Source organism: Cyphellophora europaea, assembly GCF_000365145.1.
Source record: "Cyphellophora europaea CBS 101466 unplaced genomic scaffold supercont1.5, whole genome shotgun sequence".
NCBI lineage: Eukaryota > Fungi > Ascomycota > Eurotiomycetes > Chaetothyriales > Cyphellophoraceae > Cyphellophora > Cyphellophora europaea.
Genome location: NW_008481811.1, coordinates 183170 through 199087, shown reverse-complemented (window position 1 = coordinate 199087; position 15918 = coordinate 183170). Strand labels below are relative to the sequence as shown.

The window sequence follows — 15918 nt, the reverse complement described above, 5'->3', positions numbered from 1 at the left end:
ACATTGGCTAGGCCCATGGTCGTTGTCGAGTGAATATGGGACAGGCCTATTTGATTGCAGCCTGAACCCCGGTTAGCAGGATGGAAATGTGCTTGCACCCCAGGGTGGGCGCTCTTCGAGGAAACGGTCAGTCAGACATGATCCTGAAGGGGTCACATTGCCATCTGCAATACAAACAAAACCTGGACAGCGATGCGAGAGACGCCAGAGCGCCCGGTGGAAAGCCAGGATATCATACCAGGGAAAGACACAATCGACATATATCAACCAGGCCAATGTTGTTACCGACTGACTAGGTCTCAAACCTAGCCCAGCGGAGCTCATCATGATATGTCTACGGAATGGCCTCGATTCAGCAGCTTATTGTCTCAACCTCGACTTATCTACGGCCAGGTCGTTTTGGTCTCGCAAAGCCACTCTTGGCTGCACCTGCATCAGCACCGCCCGACACGCCAGCTTCGTCATTGAGCCGCTGCTCTGTGATCTCTTCGGGATCGCCGGCCTCTAGGCGCTTCGATACCTCGACGCCCCCGCTTTTGGCAGCGTCTAGGACTCCGCTCCGACTCGACGCATACACCATGCGCTCCTTCACCTTGCTCGTCCCCGGACAAACGTACAGGAATAGCGCGGTGTCCGGCGCCGCCGGATGTCGGTAGAATGAATAAGTGGGACGGTCACTTGGTATCGACCGCGCCAACTCCGCCGGCTGCACCGCATCAGCGTGCTGGCTCAGGAGCGTCAATGTTTCCGTAGCAATGTCAATGCCTAGTTGCATCACGCTACCGGCGCCTGCAGACGAGAAGCTCTGCAGCGCACTCTTCGCATCGTCCGTCATCTTCATCTGTAGTTTGCTGCCCCCTGATGTAGGCCCGCCGCCCATGCCACCCAGCGCCGTCCCGCCAGTTCCATGCCGTGACTCTTCCTCGGCGCGCTTGACCGACTGCAGCTCTCGCTCTTCCTGGCTCAATAGATTGGGGTCAACTCCTCTGCCGCTGCTGCCGCCAGCCCGCTCAGCCCATTGTGAGGGCTCAAGAACCTCCTCGGCATCGGTGACAAAGAGGGTGTCCTCGAACTTCTCGAGACCCAGCTCACGCACAAGGGACGAGCGAGTAGCGGCGATGAGTGTTTTGGAGCGGACGGGAGCGATAGAGGGCACGTATGTGATTGCTGTAAACGTAGAAGCGGAGGGAGTCTTGCGGATGAGTAGGTAGATGGGGGTCTTGGGCTCGAGGTGGGGCGCGAGCGAGGGGAGGGAGGAGTTGAAGTCGCCGGAGAAAGGTATGGGTTCTAAGGGTTGTATGGATTCTTTGTCGATGGTGGCGGGCAAGGCGAAGGCGTCCGATGAGAGGAAGTCGGCGAATGCGGCGTGTAGGGTTTCGGAGGCTGCAGGGGTGGAATGGTCAGCGTACGGATGGAGGGGCAGTGGAGGGAGCAGTACCTGAAATTCCGGACTGCATGTTGTCGGGGAGGCGGTCGTCGAGAGGAGTGGAACGGCTACGAGAGGATCACAGAGGAGGGAAACGCTGGCTTGGGTTCTCTGCAAGCAGATGTGTGAGGGCAGAAAGCAGTTGGCACATGGGTGCAGTGGGCAGTTGCAGGGTGGATCCTGCGGCGCCCGTGCTTCATGCAAGCGAATCGTTTGATCTTCAACTTCTATAATGACTTTGGTACCGTACGCTCATAGCTCCATCTCGATGCTGTATACTACACGTCCGAGCAGTCGCCAGCTTTTTGGATACTAACTCCAGCAATGCTCAACAGAGTACCGGAGCCTATTATTCCTCATACTTGCCACCAATGAATGCCATGCTGGAATTTTCGATCTTCCCTTTGAGGTATTCGTACACGGTGAAGGTCACAGCCTGACCAGGCGCAACTCTTGCCACTCGCGGGGTGATTCCCTTGTAGAAGGCTCTTGCGCCTTCTTGTCGGAACATGTCTTTGGCAATCATGGTGATTCTACCAATCGAAGTCTGGCCGGGTTCCGCAGGCGTCTTCTGCAGACGCGTCTTGATCGTGTCGATGGGCGCATTGGAGAATGGTCCCATCGCTCCTGATACCAATCCGATGATGGTAGTTTGGTAGGACGGTAGGTTTTGGTTCTGGTATTCGGGCTGCAATCTTTGCAGTATTTCCTTGAACTCTGTATAGGCAGTGAAGTTTACTGCCTGATTGGTGCCCTGCCGTAGAGCGGTCAGTGACACGCCGCGGTAGATGGCACCAATGCCTTCTTCCTTGAGCACAGTCAGGAGAGCGTGCGGCGCACTTCGATACTTCGGTACATCGAGCGGATCGGAAAGACTGTGGTACTGAGCCTGCATTCGAATCTTGACAACCTCCATGGGCGTGACCACAGCCACCGCTTCTGTTACACCGGCGCCGAGACCAGCTGGATCGCGTCAGCGGGGCATGCAGTCCTGAACTAGCTGCACTTACCGAAAAACGTTCTTGTCGAGGTTACCTCACCGTCGCTGTTTGCCAGGAGCTGTTTGTACCACTCGTAAGAGGTAAACCGGATGGCCATTTTGGGGACAATGCCCGTCAAGACGGCACCCAGGCCCTTGTACAGACCGAAGGCAGTTTCCTTTTTGACAATATCCTTTCCAGTCGCCAGGAAGCCTCGTTTCTTCTGTCCGGGTGCCGTTTTCCTCCGCGACAGCTGCATTCTGACTTTAATCGTATCCAGAGGATGACAGACAAGGGCTTCCATCATGCCAGCACCACCGCCAGCAACCAAGTTGGTGACAGCGCTGGCCGGCTTCTTGCCTCCCTCGCCCTTTACGCTTTTCGCAGACATGGTTGTAGCCGCCCGACGTCAATTTATGCTCTAGGTTGAGCATGCAATGATAGTTGACCTCTGCAAAAGACAACACAAGCTCTGAAGTGGGATGAACGAGATCTGTCGAAGATCGTATCAAGTGATTATTGTAAATTAGGGCAGTTGCAAAGCTGGTGGGAAACGTTGTGGCTTGATCGAAGCTGGTCCAGTTCCTCTCGTCGTACGTTTCGCGCCTTAGGTATACGAGAAACAAATCGGCCACAGCACGGTATTTCAGAGCAAAGCAGCAGTTGCAGAAATATGTTCGGAACAAAGAGACGCGCCGGGACTTCACTACCGCGGTGACTCAAGTTGCAGAGCCCGTTATGATCCGATGGTTTTGAGCTGAAGGTCGAGGACGAAATCTGGAACGCGAGCCTTTTCACCGAGGCACGGATCTGAGTCGGACGTCATCCTGCCAACCCTCGCTCACCCGCATTTGACCAAAGCATTCTCCGGGGGCTAGCAGCTTGGGGCGATCAGCTACTTGAAGTCACGAGAACTGACGACTAGCTTCTGACGATGAGAGGGGCCTGTGGCGGCCAGTAGCTTAGCTTTTCCGTTTGGGCATGCTGGTGACAATTGAGTAACAAAAGATGGCCCATGCAGGATTTCAGGGATCTGCATGTGCTCCAATTGAGCCTCGTCCGTAGGCGCCTTTGGAGGAAGAGAGGGAGGCATGCGGGGGTGACAGGAACCAAGCATGTGGTCAAAGGCATAGCCGAAGCCCGGAGCCCGGCGGCGGCCAGTCACACCCCTTCCATCCGTCCTAAACACCTTGGCATGAAGTAGGCCCAGCCCCTGGGCTTCTCGCCGGCGAGAAACATCGAGGATCTGTATTTCGCGATGATATCACATAGAAATGTACCGGTCTTCTGGGGGCATTTGCAGGCGGATCAGTATCCCGCAGTAGCGATCAAGATGTGTTACCTTCTGAGCAAAGGGTGATGAGGATAATGGCACACGAACCCAGACCCGGCCGACATTGGCGTGGATTTAAGGCAGTGGTTTGTCCATGGTGCTTTCTGCGGCACAGAGAAACTGCTTAGGTAGGTAGGTACCTATGCGCTGAACAGCCCTAGCATGGACAAGGTACAGCTCTATTCCGCGCCCGAGATTATCACTAGAAACCGATCCCAAGCTCGAGGTGTGCTGCCTTCCAAGTTATCTGCCCTGGACTTCTCTTTGCGCTTACAGAGTACTCAATACACCGCTCGATCCCAGTAGAGCCTGCACGCATTATGGTAGCAAGTGCCAAAAAAGCAAAAAGAAAACAAGGACCTTGCGGAATTGAGCCGAAGGTGGGGCTCGAACCCACGACCTTGAGGTGTCTTATGGACTAAGAGCCACACGCTCTACCGATTCTGAGGATTCGTTAGAGGCTGTCTGAGATGGAAGCATACGCGGAAACTTACGAGCTACCCCGGCAGATTTGGAGATGATTGTTGGCACCAAATTTTGCGTGTATAAAATATATCCTTACATTTTGCAGCGCCCGGAGAGCGGGTCATTTTGGGCCGCACATGCCAATAGATTGTGGAAACAGCCTGGAGCACTGGATTGATCCTTTCTCAAGTCATCTCAAGCTCGTCTGCCTTCCTTCCCCATGTATCTGTGAGCCCGCCAGCAACACCATGGCATGATTCCTTACTTCTACGAATATTTCTGCCCGCTGCCTCCAGTACTTCGGCGATTGCATTGGTTATTATAAACTGACTCTAGCGACTTACGAAGCCCCCGGGCACTTTAGGACGGCGCAATGCCCTTCATCTCGGACTTGAGACCGGCTACAACATGTCGTGGCCTTGAAGTGTTCATCCTGCGAAGCTCGAAGCCAACTTTCAGGGATACCACTGCGTCGACGAACGAGCGGTTCAAAGATCCAGACTCTCGTCTTGGCACTCGTGTTTCTCGGCGTATAGTATGCACTTTGCTCAGCTAGTCCTTCAGCTGAAAACCCGTGGTGCTAACCCCAGCCACTTACGCTGCAAAGCTGAAGGACTGATGCGTTGGCAACGAGGCTTGCCAACGCGTTCTCTGACATTGGAAGCACCCAATCTGTATTCAGACCATTAACTATCGCTTGAGCCGCGTCCGAAATTGCTGCAGACCTACAATCTCTAGCTCCGGCATGATGCTTTGCCTTGGTAATCTTGCCTGTACCGTCGTATTGGCTTCACTCGCTTCAGCATTCCCCTCCGCAGCTCACCTAGTCAAGCGCGATGCAAGGGAGACGACTGAAGCTCCACCAGGTACACTCTCAATTCTACGTCAAAGTCGTATGCTAACCCCATACGCACAGATTCTGCAGATCCTGGAAGCTGGCAATACGCTATTTCCACCTATGTTACAACATACATTGTCATCAGTACAAGCATCTACAGTACCTCCAGCTCCGGCAACGAAGACTACTTCACGACAACTTACATAGCCACCGATCTACAGACCATCACAACTACCATCAGCTTCTATGGCACAGAGCCGACAACCACGGCCCCTCCATGCCAATTCTCTCTCGGACAGACGCCATGCGGCACCATTTGTTGCGAAGCAGGCCAATACTGTGAATCAGTCGGCTCGTGTAGGGCGGTCAGCGGCCCCTGCAGCAACCCATGCGGCTTCAACGGGGCACTATGCTGCGCCGCCAGTGAGACTTGTCGCACCGATGCCAGTGGCATTGCGCAATGCGAACCAAGCGGAGGAACGGGCTCTGGCGGCTGTTCGAACCCCTGCGGTTTCTATGATCAGGTGTGCTGTGCGACCAACGAGGTCTGCGGCACGAATGCCAACAATGAGGCAATATGCTTGCCCTCTAATGGGCCAAATGAACCGAGCTGTCCCCTGTCCACAACTGTTTATACGACCACCAGCTCGTACGAGAGCACGGTCCTGGAGACCATCACGATAGTACGCACGCGGGTCGAGACAGGTGTCGAAACCATCATCCGTACGGCAACTTTCCAGCCATACCCTCAGCTTTGTCTGGCGGAGCTTGGCCAATTCCAGTGTGGAAACATTTGCTGCCTGCCAGGCCAAATTTGCCAGTCTCCCGGTGTATGTGCCGACCAAGCTTGTGCATCCGTTCCGCCGAATCTCAACATTATCACCATCACAGAGCTGGTGACTACCACTGTGCCGTTTGCGACGCCTGTTGCGACCTCTCGCTAGCGTGTGACTTCCAGAGGCCAGTTAGGGTACTACGAAGTAACGAATCTTTATAGCAAATACAGCAGCATTATGTTTTTCCAGCTACCACAGTCTTGCGCCAGGTTCTTTATGGCGCCGTGCCCGGCCCGCCCTACTCGCCAACCCAATCATAAACCATGACACCCCTCCACTCCTCTCCCTGAGCGTTCCTCACGTACACCCTCCTCGTATGCCTCCTCTCCCCACCCACCTCCTCAAAACCCCAAAGATGCCTGGCCTCCCACTCCCCCTCCTTCCTCCCCTCCGCCTGAATAACCCTCCCCTCACTATCCCCCCGCAACCACGGCCCCTCCTTCAAACCCTCGCCACCCGCCAAAACCCCCGTGCCCCCAACCTCCCCCACTCCAATCCACCGACTCCTCCCCTCGACCCTCCCAAAGAATCCATCCTGCCCTTCCCGCCAGTTCCAGTCCAGGACATACTCCTCCGTGGTTCCCGGGATGTGCCCCGCCGTGACGCTCTGCGCCATGCGGATGTGCTGCTGGTCCGGTTGCGTGATGCTGAGGTGGATGGATGCCGCAGAGGCGGCGGTGCGGACCAGAGCGGAGACGCCCTGGAGGGCGAGGACTTGGGCGAAGTCGTCGGAGAGGCGTTTGTTGAGTTTGTAGGTGCCGCTGAGGGACTGCAGAGTTATGTGCGAGGGGGCTGCCATTGTTGGGGGAGGGGTGGTGTGTGGGAGCGGGGGCTGTGTGAGTTATGGTGTTGGTGTTGATTGAATGCAGATGATGGCGAGAGTGGTGGTGATGGGAAGCGGAATGGGGGATATTGTAGGAGGTTTAGTCGGCCTGATCTTGAGGTCGGAAGACAGGGGTGTGTTCGGGACGAGAAGATGTCGTCATGATTTCGGGAGGCGGCTGGTTGAGATTGTGGTAATGGTGTTGCGACTATAGTCCTTTATATGTTTTGGAAATACACGTTGTCTATTATGGCTTTACAGAATCTGTAAGCTTCATTGCAAGTTCATGATCAGGAAATGGGAGTGAATGTATGGTAGATCTCCCCCAGGGGCATTGATTGGTTGGTAGCCCGGACGAGGCTGGTGACACCAGGGGCAAGGCTTTGAGTTTGGCGAATTTCGTTCACTACTCTAGTATGGTGCTGCTGGGTCATTGGTAAACCCAATTTCTCCTTTGGCCTGAGAGAGTCTCAAGCCTATTCTAGTGCACCCTGATAAGTTCTACAGATCAGGTCGAAGTATGCATACACTTTCTCAGCCAGTCCACGATCGCCTGGTGTACGCATCAGCCCATCCAGCACAGCCAAGTAGTTTCTGACCACTCGCTCCTCTCGCCTCTCTAGCTCAAATTCCTCCGCAGCCATTTCCGCAATCGGTTCTTCGACAGCCTGCCCCTGCCCCTCCTCCGTCTGTCCCTTCGCAACCTGCTGCTTCTCCTCCCGCTCCTTGAGCCTCACACTGTGCTCCGCAAACTTCTCTCATCTGTCCAAGATACGCCGGTTGAGATCTCTGGCGTGCCGCAGCGCCAGCCCCATTGCCTTCAGGAATGGCTGCATACAGAAGAGAGTGACGATGGTCTGCACCAGGTCGGCACGCGCGTCATCTTGAAGCAGATCGCGGGAAGCATTGACGAAGATCTTTTGGAGCTGTAGTTGTCAGCGTGTGATCTTGAGCTTGGTTGTAAGCTGGCTGTTGGATGGCAAGAGTCACGATTGCTGCAAGCATAAATCTACTGAGCAGAGACCATTCAGGCAAATAATTAGCTGGCGAGCAATCACGCTTGCTACTCCAGCGTTATTAGTCTTTCATTGTTGTTTGTCGTCGGTAGGCTTTGTGCAGCGATGTCGGCAACAGTTACAATCTCGACAGGGCACCGGGAGAGTACCAGCGCGCCATGGTTACCATCCACTGCAGCGATCGGACTCGAAAGCTCATAAAGCATCAAAAGCACCAGTCTGAAGAGCATATAGTAAAGACACCACAGATTGAAGTTGGATGCAGGATGAAGACTGCATTTCCGTTTCTTGGTCCCAAGGTGTGTTGGACAAAAGCTCCGAGTTTCGGCACAGCTGAGTAACCCCTGAGGAACCAATTACAGTGTCAGCGCAGCAAGCCAAGATGCCATCAGGTAAAAGGAGTATGTTTTCATCCATGGGTAGAACGATGGAAGTAGTTGTGCCCGTTAGACAGTATAAGCTACAGAAACTAGCCAGAATGGCTTGTATAGATCTGCCGGACCGTAGCCAGACTCAGCGCCAATGTGAAAATACTGACGCCAACTTCGATGCTATGAGACAGCGAGATAATACCGATTCCCACAAGCAACCCAGTAAATGCAATCAAGATTGATAACCTTGCAGACTTGCGAGCGCAGGATCTATGCGAAAGCACCGTGGCGTGGCTTGCAATGGCGCTGGATGATGGGGCAGCATAGCAAACACGAGGGTAGCGCATATGAAATGGCATAGTGTCGACAAAGTGATTCGGCTCGTGAAGCATTGCTGTCAGGAGCTCGTCATAGTCATCCACTTTGAGAAACGCTATTCGCTGGCCTGAACAAGCTTCGATATCCTCAAACTGAATCTAGGGATGCTGTTAGCGTTTCTCTGTCGCAGTCGGTCCGAGGTAGAACGTTGACATGACGTACCTGAGAGCAGTCGACAATCGACACAGCTACTTCTTGGCAGGCTAAGAGTGTATGACAGGTCCACACCAGATATGCTCTGAGGCCTTGACCGCGAAATTGGTGCTGTAATCGGGTCAAGACCTGGCTTGTTGGGTCTGTGGGAGTGATTTCAAGGGGGCAGTGTAAGTAGTAGGACCTTGTACCGCATCGGAACAAAGTACGCACCCTCATACACTGGGAATCATTTGCGTCTGCCATGATTTCTCTTGCGCGATTCGTCCATGTATGGGCGGCCGAGATGCCTTTATACAATCGGCGAGATAATCGATAATGGTTCATGTTGAATACACGTCCGTGAGTTGAAAACTAGATTGTCATATTTTAGGACCGCAACAACCTGTGGATGTCTGATATGAGAACACTGATGTGAGCATACTTTTCCCTGTCGCAGCGTATCATTATGCCGCCTCAACCCACACGCGGAATAGCTCTAAGGGGGCATTCACGGTTGTGAGTGAAGTTGAAGTCCGGGAAGCTTGGCACTAGATGCTGCGGCTGTGGCTGAGCTTGACCGGCAACCGATCATTGGTGGAGACGATCAATAAGTGGGTGTTCCCAATGTTCGTGTCCCATCTCACGATTGTGAGTTCCAGCCTGATATGTATCGCTTGCCACACCGTCTTCTCTCCCATACCTTTGACCGCTCTTTCGGCTCAGTATCTCTTCGTCTATCATGAGTCACCATCGTTGCAAGTCAAGATAGTTCAGCTCACTTGGCTGCCGACCCAGTCTTCGTTGAATTTAACTAACACCTCTTGCGACCCAGGACAAGTCCAGGAACTTATCTCTCCACACCGTCTCTTCAAGCCTACATAGATCAAACGTTCGTTTAACTATAGAAGCTTCAAAGAGCTCTTGTTTCGTTAAGCTCCTGTCCATATGGACTCAGGAGAGGTATTTGGAGGGTTCTATGCCCAAACTCACTCAGCTGCAAGCAGGAATGCTTTTTTCTATCCGGATTTAACATGTCATATATGTGGAGAGATATCAAAAACTCCTTCGGATGCAAAGTATGTTTAATGTCGTTGAAAGTGCCAACTTGATCATCTAAATAATGGCAGGAAGCACCAAACACGCCATTCTAAGCCTTTCAGATGTAAAATTGAGGACTGTTCCCGACATCATGACGGGTTTGCGACAAGTAACGATCTGAACAGGCATCTGAAAAGTGTTCACGAGGTGGAAGTCTCAGGTTCCAAGTCCTGGAAATGTTTCGCTCCAAACTGCAGCAAACCCGACAAGGTCTGGCCACGCATGGACAACTTCAAACAGCACATCGTGCGAATGCACCCTGGAGAAATCATGAATGATCTCATGAATGCTTCGGATGATTGGTGGAGCACAGCAGCCGGCTCCCAGCAATTCGCCGAAACAACCCCTACGCTTCGCAACATGTCAAAGGCGCACGTAACCCTGCCAACGACGAAAGAGCCCGAGAACAGAATGGCCTTTCAGGTCAGCAAGGTTCGACCGGTACCATTGCTGGCACGCCGTCAATCAGATGATAGCCATCTACTACCGCCAATCAAACAGCCGTGGACTTGGAATGCATTGACACCGGCCTCGAGGCCCGGGTTGCCCGTGAAGGCTATGTCTGACTACCAGCCTCATCGTAGCTCTCAGAAGCAGATTTTGGCATCGCATCCAGGAAAACTTGATCGGCATACTATCAATGGAGACCTGAATATTGAAGTCGATAACCAACTCTCATTATTCAATGATTCCCCATACAACTACGAAATTTCTGCCAACTTTGCCATGCCAGTCCCCCCCGTTTCTGAAATGATAGGCCACATGGGACTTGAATGTCCGGTGTCACTCACAATCAGCGGTTTTAGCAGCGAGGAACCAATCCAGGATCCGCCCACGCCTGCCGGAGTAGCCGAACTCAATCTTTCGTTGCCCGATGAAATGGATCTGGTGGCTTTTTTGGAGGATGGCATGAAGACGAAGGCAGACCCAGTGCCCCGCAGTCAATTTCGGCAGGCAAACCACGCGGCGGAAAAGTCGCAAGGTCGCACAACGCCCTATCAGAACGATGGGCTGAACAGCAATGCCAGACTCAACTCAAGGAAGTGGACACTGGGGGAGATAAGGCGTGAACAAGTAGCCGGACGCCCTCCAGAAGTATCAACCGCCGCGGCAAGTAGCTGGTCGACCAGCGAAGTTCAATCTCATACTACACATCCCGACATTGTTGGCCAACGACTTGTTTCACCACTTTCTCAAACCAGTCCACTCGGGATTCAACCACAACTTAATGACACAGATCACGCATTTCCGGTCCTGGGTCAGTTCAACGGACGCATATGCAGCCCTAGCACAAATGTACTTAGTGGTCAGCTGTCATCCAACACTGCGACAGGCGACCACAATATAGCGGCAGTGGAAAGCGACAGCGAAGTATCCGAAGGTTCAAGCTCTGGCTACTCAGCTTCTGTACCAGACAAAGCTGAAAGTCTAGTGCTCAGCATATGCCATGCCGTTTTGAATCGCGTACTCGGAAAAGTGGCGGCACAACATGTGCTTCATATAACGTCGGTGGCTGGTGTTGGCGCAAGTTCTGGGGCAGTGACGGACCATACAAGAAGCATACGCTCTTCCAATCAATCGTCCAGCAGTCGTAAGCGCAAGAGCGACAAGTCCAATGTGGAAGGCAACGAGGAACATGATGGTCCGCGCCAGAAACGCCGCCGCTGCCACGATGCCAGCGTTGATGAAGATGCGCCCCGCCGTTTAGCCTGTCCATTCAACAAATACGACACGCAACTCTTCGGTCCCGAGTCTTCCGAGACGGACTATCATAACTGCGTAATCTTCAGCTGCAAGAGCATTGCGCACCTGAAGTGAGATATTTCCATCCAACTCGGTCGTGCCAACTCGCTAATGTCATTTAGACAGCATCTAGAGCGCAGCCACTATACGCCACCTTTCTACTGTTTCAGATGTTACAAGCGAGACTTGAAGTCCCAAGCTGCAGTTGCTGCACACCTGCGTCAAGACCCAATATGCGATAACCTCGAACCACCACTATTTACCGAGCGGATTAGCACGGACCTCATCGAAGCCCTCGAGCTCAAGCGAAAGAATCCACCTGGTACGGACCCAGTACGCTACTGGCACAAGTTATACGATGCTTTCTTTCCTGGTGCGGCTGAGATTCGACCGGTTAATCCCTGTAAGTTGAGACTCTTCACGATTCCAACTCCCGTATGCTGATGCTCAGGATGCCAGACTACGAAGGCCCTCTAGTTGAGATAACAGAATCACTCGTGAGATTCTCTGGGCAGGTGCTCAATGACTTGTTCCCCGCCGTCTTGCAACGACTAGGTTTAGAGGAGCACTTCAGCGAAGACAACCACTTGCGCTTACAAGATGATGTAGTTCAAGTCGCAGTACAGCAATATGTGGAAGAGCTTGGTCAACGCCACCGGAGCCAGTCTCGTCGATTGCCAGCGCCGCGTTTGGGTCATCGAGCGTCAGAAGCGATCGGGGACACGAGTCCACAGACACGTGGCGCTGACAGCAGTTCAGCGGTTATACTACCACAGGTCGCCCAAGGGCTTCCGGCCCAGGATACAGGCACTGCTGTTTCTACAGACCCCCTAGCCACGCCCGAAGCAGATCTGACTGGCGTTAACACGCAAACGGCCCTGAATGGCGACCGCCCAAGCCAGCAGCCATCACCACTGGAGCATCAAGCAGAGGCGATCAACAACATGCAAGATCGCAACGGCGGCCTTCTCCAAGGCTGGGAATTCGTCGACCCCACTGACCCAGAGTCCGATCCCGTCCCGGATAACCTGGCTGACTTTGATTTCTTGGGCGACGCGGCCTTCATCTTCCCTCCGTCGTGGCCAGTCCCAAACCTCGATCTCGACCTGGGTGCAGAGATCACCGCGGCGGTCATGGCTCAACAGAGTTGATTAAGCACAGGCTACGATCGATCTCGATCTCAGTTGGACGGGGGAAAATCAAATCGCGGTGTTGCTGCTCGTGGAATCGAGAGGCTGAAAAGCTCTGACTTTACAATAAAGCCAGGACATATGCTGGGGCAACGTGTGGTGATGCTACAGCAAGGACTGTAAAAAACGCAACGACGGGAGCTGTGTCTTCATCACCTGTCGGCTCTGATTTCATCGTTGGATGAGTGGCAGCGCGCGTAGCAGACACCAGTGGCAGCTCGCTCCTGGCCTCCCAGCATCGTCCCACCCACAGCGAAGACAATCCGTCAAGGCTGCTCAAGCTCAGCTCACGCTACCCGTTTTCCTGTCATGCAAGACAAAGACCTACACCCGTCTAACCTCCCAACCCTCATCGCCGATACTCTCAACGATTCTCCTTCGCCTTGTTCTTCGCCCCTCCCCCCAACCGCTTAAACTTCCTTGGCTCCTTCCGACTCATCTTCATCCTATCCCTCGTCCCCTTGCCACCCTCCCAAAACCCGCCGCCTTTCTTCCCCACCAAACCCCTCCCACACGTACCACAGTCCTCGGGCCGATAGTTCTGTTCGCGCGAGCAATACCCGCAGATCATGCGATTGGCGTGCTCATTTGCGTGCTTCGGCGAGCTCTGCTCGTCGTGGCACCGGTCGCACGGGTATACTTTGCCGCAGCAGCTGAAGCGGAACCAGCGCAGGGATTTGCGGTAGTGCGTGCAGCGGCCCGTGTCGGGCAAGGGGGTGCCGGTGGTGATGCCGAGCTTCTCGCGTGGGGGTTTGCGGCGGGGGAGCAGCGGATGGGAGGCGTTCGCGGCGGTGGAGACGCGCAGGAACTTGACCGAGGGAAGCTTGAATGTCATTTTGTGGTGGCAGGTGCGGCAGATGACGAGGGTGGTTTCGCCGCGCACCGAGGTGACGCCGGGGGCGGGGAAGGGCGTCGAGCAGTCGGAACAGGTAGGCGCGAAGATGCTGGGGAGCATGTCGACGACGGTGCATGCGGTGAGGTCGAGGTGGCCGGCGCGTACATTGTGTGCGTGCACAGGCATGGGGTGGAAGGAGGCCGCGACCTCGTAGGCGCATTTGGGGCAGACTTGCGTGACCGTGAGGGTTGTGTTGCTGCTCGGCTTGAGGTTCGCCATGTCGATGTTGGTCTTGCAGCGGTCGCATTTGAGCGTCAAGGCGAGGGAGGTGATCTCGAACAGCTCGATGCCGTAGAGCTCGATGTCTGGGAAGGAAATGGCGATGCCCTTGTCAGATGTTGAGGTGGTATTTGTTGCTGGTAGCGTGGCTCCGCCTTCAGTCTCGCCCTCTTCGGACTCGCTGTAGTCCTCGCTGTCGGTATACTCCTCGCTCGATGATTCATCAGACTCGCCATCAGGTTGGTCCCACTCGGGCGGGCGAGGAATGACCTTGAGATGTGGACGCTCCGAGTCCAAAAGCTGCTCTGTTTCATGCTCCCGAGACTCGATCGTCGTTGGGGCTGGAGCTGGTGTGGGCTTCTCCACCGGCTTAGTATCGGGGACTACGACAGCTTCAGTAGCCATCGTATGCATGTTCACAGCCAAGTAGTTGACATGTGCCATCAACGTCATCCCCGACTGCGCCCTTGCATGCTTCTCAAATGCTATCTCCACATTCTGCGACTCCTGGCTTTCCACACCTTTGATGTGGACTGTGCAAGGCTCAAGGTTGTACAGTGGAGGTACGAAGAGCACCGCCTCTTTCACCGCCTGTAGGCTGACTGGTAGTCGAGATGCCTTCGGAACCTGAATTGGGATGGTGTAAATCGTGCCATCCTGTGACTTACTGTAAAGTGGCAGGCGGCTCATGCGCGCCTCCAACTGCCGCACATCAGCCTCTCGCTTTGAGCGGGCGGCTGTCTTCTGCTGCACAGTATAGACTGGTAGCGGTAGCGGTAGCGGGGCAGGTCTGCTAGGCGGAGGATCGGCAGGTTCCCTGTGCCCCTGAGCCGCCTCAGCCTCGACAGCCGTTGGCCGTGCAGGTGCATTTGCCGAGATTTTCAGCGTCTGGGCTTTTTCGGTGGTAAGGAACTGCTCCAGATTGCGATCCAGGTCATTCAATAGCGCCAACAGTGTCTTCTTGGGTGACCGCTGAACAAGCGATGCAAAACCTTGTTCCACATTGATTTGATATCCTCTAGGCATTTCTCTATTGCCGATCCTGAGGACCAGACCTACCCCAGAGCGGGGATACTCCCCCGGCACCGTCAAAGTGCATTGCAGGCCACCCTTGAGCTCGAAGGGAAAATCCGGATCCGATGGCTCCAGCTTGAATGTCAATATCGTGCCATTCTCGGTATCCTCACGTCGAGGCGAGAAGCGCTTGAGCACCTGACCGAGCTGAAATTCTCGTGGGTTGGTCTGCTGCAGCGCTGGCACGGGTTTCTGAACGACCTGCCTTGGTCTAGCTGGCCGTGGGCGATGCGGGATGGATGGCTCCGAGGCATTTGCGTTGGTGTCAGGAGATTGCGACTGCGGCTCGGGATTCACCTCTGCTGGTGGCCGATCTACATGGCGATACTGACACTGGTCACCGGCACGACAACCTGCTCCGACGAAGTTACGTTAGCCTTTAGGTGATCACCACGTGCCGGGAGAATGATGAGGCGCGGCTAAATACCCTTGAGGTGTCACCGGGGCTATCATGGCTAAGATTGGCGGTAGGCAACCCCTGCCCTGATGAAAACAATGTATCAGGTTTTGCAGAGGCGTGCCGTGCCGTCGGCCATCAGGCAGGCGAAGTGTGTCCAGCAATTGCCGGTGCATGCGTATAGGGGATTGTAAAGACACAAGCGAGAGAAGGGGCAGGATGTACCTTTGGCAGTGTGATAGAAGCGACAAATTGCGCGTGACCGTGACTGCTGGGGCGAGATGGACGTCGGGGCGGACTCTATTGGGTCTGTCGGTGTTTGGATGAGATCAGTGGTGTTGCCTGAGAGTATTACTGGGTCAACAACAGTGTATCGAACCAAATTTGGAACGTGAGGAAACCAGGAAGTGGCGATTTGGGTGACAGTGCGACAGCAAGGCCATCAGCTGATGGCGATAGGCAGCACAGCGGGGTGTTTCACAGCGCACAGCGCAGAGCGCACGACAGCAGTGCATTATGCAGGTGAGGATTATCTTGGGGGCGGTTGCAGTGCAGGGTGCGGCGTTCGAATGGTGGACTAGCGAGACGCGGCAGCTGGCTGGCGCCGTCGTAGCCGCCGGGAGGACCCATAAGAGGCTCGCTCGCAACGCAGGACGGGGCTGAGATGAAGGATCAAGTCAAATCTTACCGTGGTAGGTGAC

The 15918-nt window shown here is 54.4% G+C and overlaps 6 protein-coding genes across 6 annotated transcripts; 2 read left to right on the top strand and 4 right to left on the bottom strand.

Moving 5' to 3' along the window:
- Window positions 1-379: 379 nt before the first annotated feature.
- Window positions 380-1457, bottom strand: HMPREF1541_05349 (uncharacterized protein; the record flags this gene model as incomplete). The annotated part of the gene is made up of 2 exons (XM_008719689.1): window positions 380-1383; window positions 1439-1457. 2 exons carry the CDS (start codon window positions 1455-1457, stop codon window positions 380-382), a joined length of 1023 nt encoding a protein of 340 aa, XP_008717911.1.
- A 318-nt stretch (window positions 1458-1775) lies between these two features.
- HMPREF1541_05348 (uncharacterized protein) lies at window positions 1776-2797 on the bottom strand (the record flags this gene model as incomplete). Its single annotated transcript, XM_008719688.1, has 2 exons — window positions 1776-2389; window positions 2437-2797. 2 exons carry the CDS (start codon window positions 2795-2797, stop codon window positions 1776-1778), a joined length of 975 nt encoding a protein of 324 aa, XP_008717910.1.
- Window positions 2798-5558: 2761 nt separating this feature from the next.
- On the top strand, window positions 5559-5726 carry HMPREF1541_05347 (uncharacterized protein; the record flags this gene model as incomplete). The annotated part of the gene is made up of 1 exon (XM_008719687.1): window positions 5559-5726. The coding sequence occupies one exon, from the start codon at window positions 5559-5561 to the stop codon at window positions 5724-5726; it is 168 nt and encodes a 55-aa protein (XP_008717909.1).
- A 390-nt stretch (window positions 5727-6116) lies between these two features.
- Window positions 6117-6677, bottom strand: HMPREF1541_05346 (uncharacterized protein; the record flags this gene model as incomplete). Its single annotated transcript, XM_008719686.1, has 1 exon — window positions 6117-6677. The coding sequence occupies one exon, from the start codon at window positions 6675-6677 to the stop codon at window positions 6117-6119; it is 561 nt and encodes a 186-aa protein (XP_008717908.1).
- A 3292-nt stretch (window positions 6678-9969) lies between these two features.
- On the top strand, window positions 9970-12593 carry HMPREF1541_05345 (uncharacterized protein; the record flags this gene model as incomplete). Its single annotated transcript, XM_008719685.1, has 3 exons — window positions 9970-11513; window positions 11565-11845; window positions 11902-12593. The coding sequence occupies 3 exons, from the start codon at window positions 9970-9972 to the stop codon at window positions 12591-12593; spliced, it is 2517 nt and encodes an 838-aa protein (XP_008717907.1).
- A 403-nt stretch (window positions 12594-12996) lies between these two features.
- On the bottom strand, window positions 12997-15273 carry HMPREF1541_05344 (uncharacterized protein; the record flags this gene model as incomplete). The annotated part of the gene is made up of 2 exons (XM_008719684.1): window positions 12997-15147; window positions 15262-15273. 2 exons carry the CDS (start codon window positions 15271-15273, stop codon window positions 12997-12999), a joined length of 2163 nt encoding a protein of 720 aa, XP_008717906.1.
- Between the last annotated feature and the right edge of the window lie 645 nt (window positions 15274-15918).